General features: G+C 37.4%; 1 protein-coding gene across 1 annotated transcript in view; it reads right to left on the reverse strand.

The window, feature by feature from the left end:
* pitpnc1a (phosphatidylinositol transfer protein cytoplasmic 1a) overlaps window positions 1-14,260 on the reverse strand; it is a 45,779-nt gene that overhangs the window by 12,235 nt on the left and 19,284 nt on the right. Inside the window, exons 2-3 of the mRNA XM_023957599.2 lie at window positions 4,992-5,140; window positions 887-975 (exon numbers count right to left, since the gene is read on the reverse strand). Of these exons, the coding sequence (XP_023813367.1) occupies window positions 887-975; window positions 4,992-5,140 (238 nt within the window). The remainder of the gene's footprint in view (window positions 1-886; window positions 976-4,991; window positions 5,141-14,260) is intronic.

The raw sequence follows: 14,260 nt of genomic DNA on the forward strand, positions 1-14,260 counted from the left end.
CATTTTTCTGAACATATGCATTTGCAGTTTGAAGTGTTCTTTTTTTTAACCTTAATTCATCTACTCAATAATGAAATGTATGAAAAATACTAATGACAAGTGTATTTGGCTCATGTTACCTTTTGGAAGCTGTAATCACCTGATTCTGCTTATTTTATTATTACTTTTCTTTCTGATAAAATGCATGGAAGAGTATTGTGTTTAACAACAAAAAAAGAGTTTTTTGTTCAATCTTTTTGTGTTTTTTTGTAAAACCTTTTATGAGAACTACAAAAGCAAAGAAGTCCAAGAAGTCTTATCGATACTAACCTAATGCTCATGAAAGCTGTAAGAAGACCTGCAATTAAAAGTTGAAAAACCACAATGTGTCCGTGTCCATTTGTAGTTCTTTTCTCTTGTAGTTCTTTGAAAGAATTACCATAAAAACAAAAATGTAGAACGAAAAACACAATTAAAAAACAAATACATACCTTTCGATGAAATGTGAGGTTTCATAAAGACTCATTGGGAGCAAATTATAAAGGAATTATGGGAAACTCACAACTTTTACAGCACAACTGAATTCTCTTTAGTGCTGAGAACAAGTACCTTTATTTTTATGATCCTGTACACTACAGCTCTAAACAGGTACAAAGAACCTATAATGTTCATTAACTCTATATGCTGCACAGGTGATTGCTGCCCTCCTCCCTCATACAGTAGCTGCCAGCAGGTGAACAGCCTCACCTTTGTGGACTGCAGCAGGGAATGATTGACTGCCTAAAGTTTGTTAACACGAGATGCACGTTCCAATATTTCCACTTGGTTTTTTTGCTAAAAGTCTCAAAAATGGGGGTAATAATGGTGTACCTAGCACCCTGCATAGCTTGTAAGATTACAGCATTACCTGTGATAGTGTACGGGTAATAGTTCCAGGCTTTCTCCGTGACATAGAAGATTTTAGGGACCACTGCTCGGGCCCAGCTTGGCAGCTTGCTGAAATACACAGAAAGAAGTGTGAAAAACTTAGCTAGAACAGACAGTAAAAAAAAAAAAACACACACACACACATACACACACCCATCCCGCTGAGTGGAGCCATAATAGAAGCTGTACAATGCAGCCATAATGGCCTGTGGGGAAGTTGATTACACTGATGACAGCCTGCACCCTGCAGGGTTAGCTGGGATAGAGACAGAGAGGGACATGAGGGGGCAGATGATAAGAAAACTCCAAAGGACCAAACGTTCACAAGAAAAAAGGGTTTCAAGATGGTTAGGAGGAGAAAACTGGTGACGATTCAGGAAAAAAATGGAGGGGGCACACAGGGGTGTAGTGGTTTGCACCATTGCCTCACAGCAGGTTGGAATCTTGGCTGTCTTTGCAGGTTGCAAGTCATCCGGGCACTCTCCAACAGCCCAAAAACATGCTTCATCGGTCGATTGGTGGCTCTGAAAATTGTACTTTAGGAGTGAAAGTGGGATTGTGATTCTCAGGGTGTGTGGCCCTGCAATGAACTGGCAGGCTGTCCAGCGTGTAACCTGGATTCCCGTGACAGGACCAAGGGGAAACAGACGACGGATGGAGGAATCCCCGGATTAAAAGGACAGATTGACTTAAACACGTAAAAATTTTCAGTGACATAAACATAGATTCTGACTGGACAAAAATGTGTGTAGAAGACGGGAGTGGGGGGGCAGTGATTACTGTATCCTAACGAGGGCTGTTACAAATTGCATTTGACTTTCTCTGACTTTCTCTCCATCATCCAAACCTCCAAATCATCCATCAGTACCCTAAACTGCAGTGTGTTCTTAAAAGGTGATATTTCTTTGAATTTTGTGTTTTCTTTCTTTTTTTTTTTTTTGAAAACTGTAAACAAATATTTGTTTTCTGTTGGTAAGTGAGACAATTGAAAGAACCACAGGACAACTCAAACACCAGATGATGGTCACGAGTCCACGCACTGCTTTAATGACGAGACATGCGTTACAGACGCACACCCGCACAGACTGCAGCCATAACACATTAACAGGTGGCTTGTGGGTGGAGAGCAGCAAGCTCGGCGTCCAACAGCGACTGCTCAAATTATCCAGCACTGCCGCTAACCTCATCTCTCTCTCTGCACCCACACAGTGTGACAACCCCAACACTCACTTACTTACACACAGACACACACCAAGCACAGTACTTCTCTGGAGTTGGACATCACAGTTCCCATTTCCCAAAGAGACTATAAGTCGTCACTTCTGACCACAAAACATCACCTCACCCATCATGTAATGTCGAGGCTTTCTTCTTCTTTTTTTTTGGGAGTCATTTGTTACACAGAAGTATCTCATTAGTGCAAGCCACATGGAGGATTTTGGTTTAGAAAGGCACCACCAGGAGGGAAAATGAACACGCTTACACACACATATATTATCAATATTTTCCTTCAAAATAGATAAACCCTAATATAAACTCATTCATTTATGATTTATCGCTTAATTATTTAATAATCAATACCAAGCAATATTTAAAAAATAATCTGAGCTGTACAGTTTTACAGTATCAAAGATCATCTCTTAAATTAAAAACCCACTCCAATTGCCTCTTGATCTATTATAAAAATGTTCCCAGTGGTCTTTTAATTAAGATTGTGCAATTTTTAACCAAAATCCTGTGTTAAAAATGTTAAAAACACTAAGAACACAATTTTCTTCAGAGATGGTCTTTAAAGACTGATTGAGTCCTTTGTATTTATCATAGGCCTGTAAAACAATGTATTTTAATACATCTTATATAAAAACATTGCCTCCTTAATCTCTGCATTAACATTCTCTAAGACCCACATATTATTGATGTCTACAACTCAGCTCTTATAGACTCACCTAAGGAATCAGAGGTGGGTTGGAGTTTGCATTCAGCGTGATCCCCACCATCTGTGTTCTCCATCCACTGTTCTCAAGAAGATAAAAATCTCTTTTTCTTTGCTTTCTAGCCTGTTTGTGGTCTCACACAGAAAAAAAATATTGGGGTTCAGGAGAATTTTTTTTACAAAAAAGCATAGAAATTGTCAGCAGTTAGAGCTCTGTCTCCCCCTCTAGTCACCGCCGGAAGCCGTTTCCGGACTTCTAGATGTACTGCATCTCCCAGCAATCTCAGCATGCAGTTTCTGAGTGCTGCACACCTGACTCTCATTCGCCAAATCAATCACAGTCTACTCAAGCACTGTACTGAGTCTCACTCAGTGCGAAGTATTGTTTGTGCCACTCTGCCTGCATTACAGAGTGTTACATTCAGTCTTGATCTTCTAATTTCTGACCCTGTTTTGTCTTTGACTCCGTGTGCATGCCACCTGCCCTGAATCTTGCCTGGATCTTGACCATTCACGTCTCTTCTCTGATGCTTCCATGCTCATTATTAACCTCTGCCTGCCTGACCTTGATTTAGCTTTGTGGACTTTTAGCTGTGCCAATAAAACCTGCTGGAATTGGAGCCAGCTGTCTGCCTGTTTTGTGACAACAATACAGATTTATAAGTGAGAAGACACACAAAGAATGTCAAACTGCACTTTTCAATTCAATTCAATTTTATTTGTGTCACCCAAATTCACAACAACAGTCGTATCAATGAGCTTCGTACCGGTACGGCACTGAAATGAGATAGTAATGGAAGTAATGTGTCTTAAATCACATCTTCAAAGCTAGTAAAGTAACTTAAAAATGGTTAAGATTGGAGATATTACTTCAACTACTTGAGAGGTACAAACATTCCTGTGAAGAAAAGAACTGAATCTTCTTTTAGGACCAAGTGAAAGTCACAGTAGAACCACACATGTCAAGTGCAAGAACTTTCTATAGAATTTTCTCAGCTTTTCAAGGATAAGGTATGGAGCTACATAAAAGTCTTTTTTTTACTCACAACTGTGAAGAGCTCTCCTTTGTGCTAGACCATGTTTGTGAAAACGCAAAGGTAAACTGTGAGCTTTTGTGGACTGTCCTTTCACAATTTCTCAAGTAACTTAGACACGGCTGAACAAATGTTTTTTTATTTAAAAACTTGTTTAAATCACTTATAAAACCTGTTTACATTTTCTCTAAAGAAATGAAAATGTAAAAATAAAAATGTTTTTACAGGAAATTATCTGTTCTTTTAAATACTGATTATCAGAGGTAAAAATGTATTGTTTTGCTATGCAAAGTAGACAAACAATGCCATGAATATTATTATATATTAAATGAGGAGTGAGAGTTTTCTCAATAACTTGAACAAAAGATAAGAAAACTTTTAAAGCAGTGAGTTGTTGTTTAAAAGCTTCTTCTTTTCTGAGAGAGACATACATCTTTTATACATTAAAAAAAGAAAAAGTATAAATATATATATATATATATATATATATTATAATATAAAGAGATTCACAGTAAAACAGTTGACACATTTTAGTTATTTTTCTTGTGTAATAGATACAATATAAAACGTGTACAAAAAAAATAAAAGAATTTCATCCGTTCATGCACCTGGACCTTTTTTGGGAGTGGATTTTTCACCACTATCTGCAAACAGGAACTGCCCGTGCAAACCATCATTCACCGCATTTTTATCCATTCACATTCAATATCAACAAACAACAGACACATACACACACTGCCCAAGGAAGGCTGTCACCACTGATTCTCAGTCAAATCATTCCTGCCAAGTCTTTTCACTGTTAATTTTGTTTAAAGACCCGTTTTGATGAAAATTGTGTTTTTGGAGTTTTTAACATGCTCTCGTGGCATTTTTTCTCATAATGGAGGACATATAAAAAGAAAATTAAGTACAAAGGGACCTCATGGGTCCCTTTGTACTTCATGGGTGAATTTCTAATGAACCACTGCTGCTCTGCAGACATATAAATATATTCAAATATATATATATATATATATATATATATTAGATCATTAGATCAAAAGATGATGGGAGTAGGACTTTCAGGTGACATTTTTTTTCTTTGACTGGACTTGGAACGGAAAGAGATCCACACTCACTTGTTGAGGTAGATCCGTTTCTCCGTAAACTGGCCTGAGCCGTGTTCGGGATCTTCGTACGGCTCATTCTGCACCACCTCCACTCCTTCCCCACGTTCACTCTGCTCATGACTGTGTTTGCTGATCATGTACAGCTGACCGATCTGATACTGCAAGAGATAAACACACCGGGAGGCTTGCCATTAAAACATCAGGAAACATTAGGGTATACAGTTTCAGTCAGAAACAACAGGAAGTGGAATTTCACTGTGGGTTGTGACATATTTTGTAGTTGTCAGTTACTGTGGTTTTGTTCGAATTCACTCACTACTCCCTAACCCCTAAAAGATTTGGTGTGGAACAATCCAGTGACCTAGGTTTTAATGCAATTTGGAGACATGTTCACTACTTTCATGTATTTTAAGGGTCAGGGTTGAGTCATATTTTACTAAAACTATTGTGTTCTAATAACAAAAATTTGGATGATTTATTAAAAAAAATATCTTGCGTATACTTTTCAAATGAAAAATTGTTCAAATGCAATGAATTGTGGTCTACATTCGCTAATCTAGTGAGCATCAGTGCACTGTAGTTTTTTATAGTGACTTTTGAAATTTCTAGGGCACTGGATTTCAAAATTGTATATTCAGACACCCTGACGAAATAACAAACCCCTGTATAGTGCACTGCGGAGAAGGAAGGGAATTTGGAAACAGTCTGCTTATTTCTATACAACCCACCCCTCCAACACCCACCCACCCATGGGTATCCTAAATGGGCTGATGACTCACAATAAACTCCTTTTGACAAACCTAATATTCATTAGTCTCATTGTGTCTGTGTTCTGTATGCATAAGAGTTAACATGTCAATATATGATAAAGAGTAACAATTTTACAAGAGTATGTGAATGTATATGTATTTTCTAATCAATTTCATGACTACAGAGGAGCAGAAACTACTTTATTGATCACCATCTGGAGAAATCCAGCTAGCACACATACAACACTCGGAGAGGAAACATAAAAATAAATTTTGCTAAACTAACAAGATAAATAGAATGAATTCGTAATGCATGAATAAAATAGTTAAAACTTAACATAAAATACAACAATAAAAACAAATAAAATGCTAAAAATTACTAAATTGAAATTAAAATAACATCCTCTGTCCGCAGTGCCTGTTATGGAACCTTATTTCAGCCAGAATAAAAGACACTCTGAACCTCTCTGTTATGCAGCGCAGTGAGATGATTCTCTCACTGCGACTGCTCCTCTGAAGGGCAGGGTCACGTGCAGCGGGTGCATTTTGTTCACGAGGATGGTTTTCAACATGCTCCTCGAACTTGCCTCCACCAGCACATCCACAAATAAAACCCAATCCCCCACCACTGACGCACACTTGTCCAGCAGTTTTTGTAAGCGGTTTGATTTTGTTCCCCCAACAAACCACAGCATAAAAAACCTGCACTGGCAACAACTGACTGGTAAAACATTTTTAGCATCAAATTACAGACCTTGAATGGTTTGAGCCTTCTTAGAAAGAAGAATCTGGTTTGACCTTTTGTAAAAGAAGCATTTACCTTTACCGCCCAGTCAAGTTTGTTATTCTTGTGAACTCCAAGGTATTTAAAGTAGGAACAATCTCCATGGTGTTGTCATTGATTTTGACAGGCTTATGGGTCCTTTCAGTCCGATGTGTTTTGGATGTGTTTAAAAGAAGTTTATTATATTTGCCCTAGATGATAAAATCAGAGATGACCTTCCCATACTCCACCTCATAAATATCCTAAGTTGGATATATCTGTGTATAAATATTTTTTTTGTTTGTCTTCTTTAGCTTTATCTTTGATTTGATAGCTTGAAATAATCTGTTTCCAAATCCAAATCCAAAATGTTGCCAGGTCTGTCATCTTTAGATTTTGTTTCTCGATTTTGAGGTTTTGCTGATTATTTTCAAAATTATTTCAAAATTAGGTTAAGTTGACCTTGTTTTAAGAGCCCAGTCCTCTACTATCAGTAAGTTTGCTGCTTTTCTTTTGAGATTTTTGACATTTTTCTGGACAATAAAGATATTTTTGTTAGTAACCTGTGGTATTGTGTCCTTAACTGCTCGGTTCTACATATTAAGGCGAAAGTGTCGTCAAATAAAAATATAATTTGGGTCCAGCAACTGACTGAGCTGTATGAATGTAGAGCAACCGTTTGTAATAAACGCAGAAGGGAAAATACTGGGATTACTTTCATGACACATGAGGACAGGTGCCACAGAGAAAGGAAGTTGGTGGATTAGAAGGCGTTTGCTGCATAGTGACAAAGACCTCACATCACGGCACAACTAAACAGCACAACAGCAGCAACAGAAGCAGAAGCCTGTCAGGTGACCTTCTCCCACGGCCCAGTGTGACATATCAGTCAACACCCTCGATCTATCACTCATGGATGACTGACCCACTTGGCCCAATTGCAATGTGACTTTGAGCCGCCTTGACAAACCAGACTTGTCACATGCCAGTTATTTTCCATACATTTGTAAAATGACGGCTATTAAAGTGAGGGTTCTCCAGTACAGAGGTTTCTAAATGTTTAGGTGCCTATTTTCGGGCCAGAGGGAAACTGATACCGCCTCTGACAACGACTTATGGTTCTCCACTGGAATGCCGAGGGGCCATGTAGGACCCGAATGACACAGTCTACACAACCAAGGATAGATGCGTTAAGCTAATGGAAAGTAGGACAAGAATTGTCTGGGATTTCGACTTGTGAGTCAACATCCAGCCACTAAAAGTCATGTGAAACGTGAGAGTATGGCGGAAAAAATCCTGCCAGAGATGCTTTCCTCTCATGGGGTGGTGGATAGAAAAGCTTTTTCTTTACAGTCAACATGGAAATACGTCTGATAACTTGATTTCCAGCAGCATTGATTTTTTCTTTTTCTTTTTGTGACCTCTACATTAAACAATTTAGGAGATTATCTATATATATGGTTCATAGAGTGGTTGTTTCATTGTCTACCTGGAAGCAGCCTCTGAATGAAAGCTGCTTTCATAGTTGTGTTTAGAAATCTCACTCTGATGATGAGATGGGAGAAGAGATCCTCATTCAGGATAGAGTGGCCATGAATAATTGCGTATTTACGTCTCTTTGCCTATAAAAGAGACCGAGCTGTGATGAGGCTCGAGGGTTCACAAGGAGGAATAATTTGCTGTCTGCGATGTTCAGGTGTAATTGCTCTTACTCTCTTCACTTCCACCTGTCACAACTTTTATTTGCTCTGTTGTCAATTCTTGTCTTTTTTCCCTTCTTCTTTCTCCTCAAAACATTTAAGCATTTATATAGTTTGAACCTTACTCAAAACTTTGATTTTAACCCTTGTGCTACCTTAGATGACCCCACCCTTACATTGAGGTGTTCTCCCTACCATGACAAAGGTGGAAAGATTTCATGTAATCCATGGACACCAGTGAGGTTCACAAATCATTGAAGAAAAAAGGTTCAGCTCACTGTCTAGTGGGTCTAGATGACCCCACTCCCAATGTTAAAGTGCCTGGGATAGCACAAGGGTTACAGACCCACTCAGACAAAAATTTTGTTTTTGGGAGTTTTTAACTTGTTCTTGTGGCATTTTTCTGATGATGGAGGACATATATTAAGAAAATGTAACTGGAAATTGCATTTCTAAGTGTTTCTTTATTCATATCATTGTAAATGAGAAGCAGACAAACAATACTCTTTGAAAAAGCTTAAAGCTATATATAGAGGCTCTAATCGACCGGGCACAAGCTCCCTGCTCTGCTCCATTCTGATGCATCCACTTGTTGACTAATAGATCCATATACGTCTTCATTTTCCTTGTCTGAGCTGGCATCTGGCTCTAAGCTGTACGGCTCGCCATTTTTGTTGCTCCCGTAATGTTTGCTTCAGGTTGAGACGAGCTACAATAAGATAGAGGGAGACAGAGTAAACACATGGGTGATGGGAAGTGGGGCTGGGTTTCCTTTGCGCCAATGGTCCTTTCCAAACTCAAAGGAGAATTTTTCTATGAATTACAGGTTTTTTGGAAAAAAGCAGCGTAATCATAATTAAAAGATAACTGGAAACGCTTTTGAAATATTTTAAAAGAAACTAAAAACTGGTTTTGAAACCAGTTTCAAAACTAGTTTAAAATAATATAGTTTTAAAATAGTTTAAAAGAGGATCAGAGTGGGGCTTTAACACATCCCGTTTTGTTTGCTTTTAAACTAACAATCAGCAAGTGAAAAAAAGTTACACCATTTCCTCATAGAACTACTCTTAGTGACGACAACAGTTTTTTTTGCACCTAGAATAAAGAATTAGTGGTTCTGAAATAATAAATTTGAACCTTTAAAGTAACTTCGATATTTAACCCTCTGACCCCCCCCCCCCCCCATAGTGACCTCTAAATCACACAATATGAAGTTTTTAAGAAATCCTATAAACTGATTTAAGATTTAAAAACTGAACAAATAAAACAAAATTGGGCAAACCCTCCATTCTATAATGCTGAACAACATTCAGAGATAAAATAGAAAAGTATCAGCAGTTGAAAAATGTGTAAACATTTGCAGGAGTACTCGGAAAGCTAAGTGATAAATTACAATTCAAGATTTTGGACTATTGGAAAACACTAAAACAGCAGATTTTATTGAAGGTAAATAAACTGAGGGGTAAAACTTGTTATTTCTTCGTCCACTACATCTTCAATCTAAGGTCTTTGGGAGTCATTTCAAACAGAAAGCTGTCATTATTTTTTTGTTGTCAAGTAAATATGCTATGGCTACCATCTTAAATATAAACAAATGGAACTGAAAGCTCCCCCGTCCCCCTTCGCATGTCCGCTGGGTCCAAGGTGCTTTTTAGTCTCAAATTAGAGAAGCTCAGGCACTCACTTCAAGGCTCACTCAGGGCATTTCATGGGACCTGGGGCCCCTTTTCTACAATACATGGACTCCGTGACATTTCCTCACAATCCGCAGGCTGACTGAGCTCTGGCGTAACGAATGGTTAAGGCCGTTACCATGGTTACCTCACTTATTTTATTATTTTGTGTTTATTTATTTATTTATGTTTATATGTTTTCCTATTTCTAAATGACTAAGCGGTTTACTTATTCCCTTTTTTTTTTTTTCTCTCTCCTTTTTTTTTGTCTGTCCTGGCCTGTTGGGGGCTGTTGAAGGGGGTGGGAGGGGCTGACATTTGAGTGTTTTCTCACACACCACTGTCCTGTGCTGTGACATCTCAACATATATGTCTGTTAATTTGAAACATGTCTAATAAACAATCTAAAATTTTTTTTTTTTAATTTCTCTAAATAGACAGCTGTCCTAAATCTAGTGTTGATCAGGTGTGTTTGTTGCACTATGGGCTATAAAATCTGCTTCCTAACACTAAGTATGAATATTTTTTATGAACCTCCTCTGCATTTTGAAATTGGGCATTAAAGCAATTCATCCAGACCCCAAGAAAAGCCACATTACTAGAAAACATTTTTTCTCGTGGTACTCTGGAGGATATTTACTAGCAAGCCGTATAGCATGGTGTATACGTACATAGCATCTTTCTACCTTGACTGCAGTGCCATTCACTGATGCAAACACATTCAAACAATGATGGTAGATCTGCTGCCAACCTGCAACCCCCATGATTTTGAACACCATGAGTTCAGTGTCTTCCCCAAGGACACCTCCACACAGGGGTGGACAAGGCAACAAGGCGGCAAGCAAATGAACCTGTGATTCTCTGATCAGAGGCCGACCACTCTAACTCTGCCCCACAGCCCCCCCGACACTGTTGAGTTTCTAAGAAAGTAACAGTGTTGAGCAGCCCTGTACAGAATCATTTCTGTGATTCCCATTGGGTTAGAAGACTCATGAGAATTTTTAAGATGGATTTCTTGAGTCATAAAAAGATGTTTGAGAAATAAATAATCTTTACCCCATGTAAAGAACCTAGAAACAAAACAAAACAGAAGGATTTTACGTCAAATTTTTATGTGTAAAACTCACTTTAATATGCAAATGTGCAATATAAAGAAACCCTATAAGGTTTGTGATCAAACTCTGCTTTTCTGCTGTTCTGACTCTGTTCTGACACAACAGCAGGTGCTGAGGATCAGTGTCAATTGTGCCGCAGCCAAGAAGTGTGTGACTGTGAGTGGAAGATAAGAATCCTGACAGAGAGCATTCATGCTAACAGAAGCACAATGCTAAGTTATAATTAAAATTCAACTGCAGACAAAGTAATTAGTGCTCTAAGCCACAAGCAGTCTGGGTTAAATGGCTTTTTCTTTTGCTTTAGATGCACTATATCCAGCTTTAAAGAAAATGTGTTCACGTAAGACTTTACTTTTAATTATTTTTTTTTATATTAAAGTCTTTATTTAACACCATTTCTGCATCAACATTTCAAAAAATTCAAATCTTCAAGAGCTAATCTTAATTTTATTTTTTGGTAAATTTTATATTTTCAAAGTCTGAGTTCAGAACAATTACATTATCTCATCTTATTGAAGAAAATAAAACATTACTCTGTAGATTACTCATAGAATAAATTATCAAAGTACGGAAAATTGCACAATTTAAAAAAAAAAAGATTTTTGAAAATGAAAGGCATTAATATTCATCTTTTGTGGCATGAGAAAAGTTTAATATAACGGCACAAAAAAGAAAACAAAACAGTTAAAGTATGCTAATATGTGTAAATTAACACAAACAAAAAATATAATTTTCTTGTGAATGTAGCAAACGTAGGAAAAAACAAAAAACTGAATTCAAACGTAACAATTTCTGCTTTTAACAAAATTCTGAATAATAAGACAAATAAATTGTTAGCAAAAATGTAAAGAAACTTCAAATCAGTTTTAACCTAAATGTATTTTTTCCCCGTGCATCAAACCTGCAACTTGAGCTAAAACAATGTTACTGGGAAAGAAAAACCCTTTAGTGCAGCAAGATAATATAGACAAAACTTCGTCATGCAAATAGTGTTAAACATAACATGTGGTGTTTTAAGTTTGAGGAGCAGGGATTCCTTATTGAGTGATGGAGAAAACTTGATTTTTTCCCTTTTTCTCCTTGATTTAAAAGACATTACTATAGTACAAAGCTGCAGAACTCCAGGGTTTAAACGTCATTCCAGCCTCAGATTGAATTCAGTTCTTTTGCACATTATGGGTCCTGCTTGGCAGTATTAGAAAAATAACAGAATTCAATATTCCCAAGATTATGTTTATGGTCAAATTCATTAAATGTAAGGTATACTTCATTTTCAATCATGTGAGTTGAGCTTTTTTAATAGATTAAAACACAGGTTCTTCATCATCTTCATTAATTCCCAGACTCTGCAGTATTTTTTTTATCACATTATTTTCTCAAACATCTTTTAGACTTAATCTGGCAAACCTGACTTTTTGCTTTTATCACACACTCACTCATATACACACACTGCAATCTGTTGTGTCAGCAGAAACATTGGACTGCTGTTCAGAATGAGCGCACAACTGACTGCATTTTCTCTATTGGTGCTGATTCAGCAAAAAGCCAAGGTGAGCCTTGGCTCCCTGCAAAGCTTTAGCAAACTCAATTGCAATGGGTGATATTGGCAGCTTTCTGGGCTGCAGAGGATGGCAGCTGGTGCAAGGCAGGGATGTAGTGAAGTAGTAAGTTTGGAGTTGCTGCTGCATGGCCTCACTCAGTGCAGTGCACAGTTGGATGCTTAGATGTTTAATGATTATTTTTTAATAATAATAAGACCATTTGCCAGTATGAATGAGGCAGACATATGTTGACATGAACGTGTACAAATTTCATGATACTAGAGGGTTTGCAATCTTCTTAATGCACAGATCAGCTGTAAAAGCTAAATTAAACCCCTCCCTAATGCTGCCTACGTGCTCTTTGTGCCGCCTACTGTGCCATGAGCACTTACGCAAACTCCCTACAAGACCTCCAGGAAAGTTGTGAGATATTACGTGCCAAGACAGCACAACAAATCATTAAGCTGTATAAATTGTGAGGCAGAGTTCCTGTTTATGCTGCGGCAGCTGCTTTTGCAGACCTCAAATGTTGGGGCTTAGAAAGCCAAGTCAGCCCCTTTACCTCTGCTTGCCATTTTTAAAATTCTGGGGAACTTATTCTATTAAAACATGGATGTGATACTGTTGCCATGGTGGATTACATCATCTAAAAATAATGTCTAGATCAGGGGTGTCAACAGTTTTTGCAAGGAGGGCCAGATTTGGTGACTGTTTTAACTTTACTCTGCCTCGCCCTTGCCCAGTTTATTTGCTGATTCACATATCGGCTCCTTGACCATCCTTTTGAGCCCTGTGTGTGGTCAAACAGTTGCACGTGGATCGAAACGCCTCCGCCTCTTCGTCACAACTTTGACTTTCAAGATATTTCATGTTAAAAGACCATATTGAAGGATTTTTTTTACTGTTCCTTCTTAGCCTATAAGATGTTCACTTCATGATTAGACATGGCGCCCATATTCGGTGGAACAGGGACTTAATGTGAAAAAAAAACCAAAAACTTTTTCGAGCGCATGTGTTTCATGTTTCTGGCAACAGTGCAGGTGAGTCACATTTACAATTGTTTTGAAAGGGGCAGCAGGCCTGATTAAAGCTTACTATAGACCTTATTTAGATAGTGGGCTACACCACCTAAATGTTCTCAATGCTGCTTAGAACATTGTGCTGTTTTATTAAACTTTGTCATACACATACATCTGCTAAGCAACAATAACTTAAATATACTTAAATATTTAATTATATACTTAAATATATATATATAAATATATATAAATAAATATATACTTAAATATTTTTTGTAGCATGTCTGCAATTTGCAGTAGAACTGCTATCATAGATGCTACCAAATCCTACAGAAAGTTAGTGCAGCAGCAGAAGAAGACAGAATCCTTTTTGGCAAACAAAAATTATAATTTGTTTATTTTTATGTCTTTTTCCACAAACTATTAATTGCATAATTTTTTTCAATTAAAATTAATATATTTGTTAGAATTCACTTTAAGACAGCAACAAAAATACAGTTCTATGTTTAAAGGGCTTTAGTTAAATGTTACAGAGAGAAATAAAGTTCAAAGTGTTGGTTCCATCTGATTTATAAAGCTTTTTTTTAAACCTGAACAGTCTACACAAGGGAATTTTCGCCAATTTTTGCTGCATCCTTATGCACTGACCAGCACACGCGTGTCTCAGTGTGTGTGTATGTAGCTGAATTTGCTTTATTGAGGAAAATAGTTGTCATAT

The sequence above is a fragment of the Oryzias latipes genome, chromosome 8, assembly GCF_053564925.1.
Source record: "Oryzias latipes strain Hd-rR chromosome 8, Olatipes_Hd-rR_3.1".
In the NCBI taxonomy this organism is placed as follows: Eukaryota; Metazoa; Chordata; class Actinopteri; order Beloniformes; family Adrianichthyidae; genus Oryzias; species Oryzias latipes.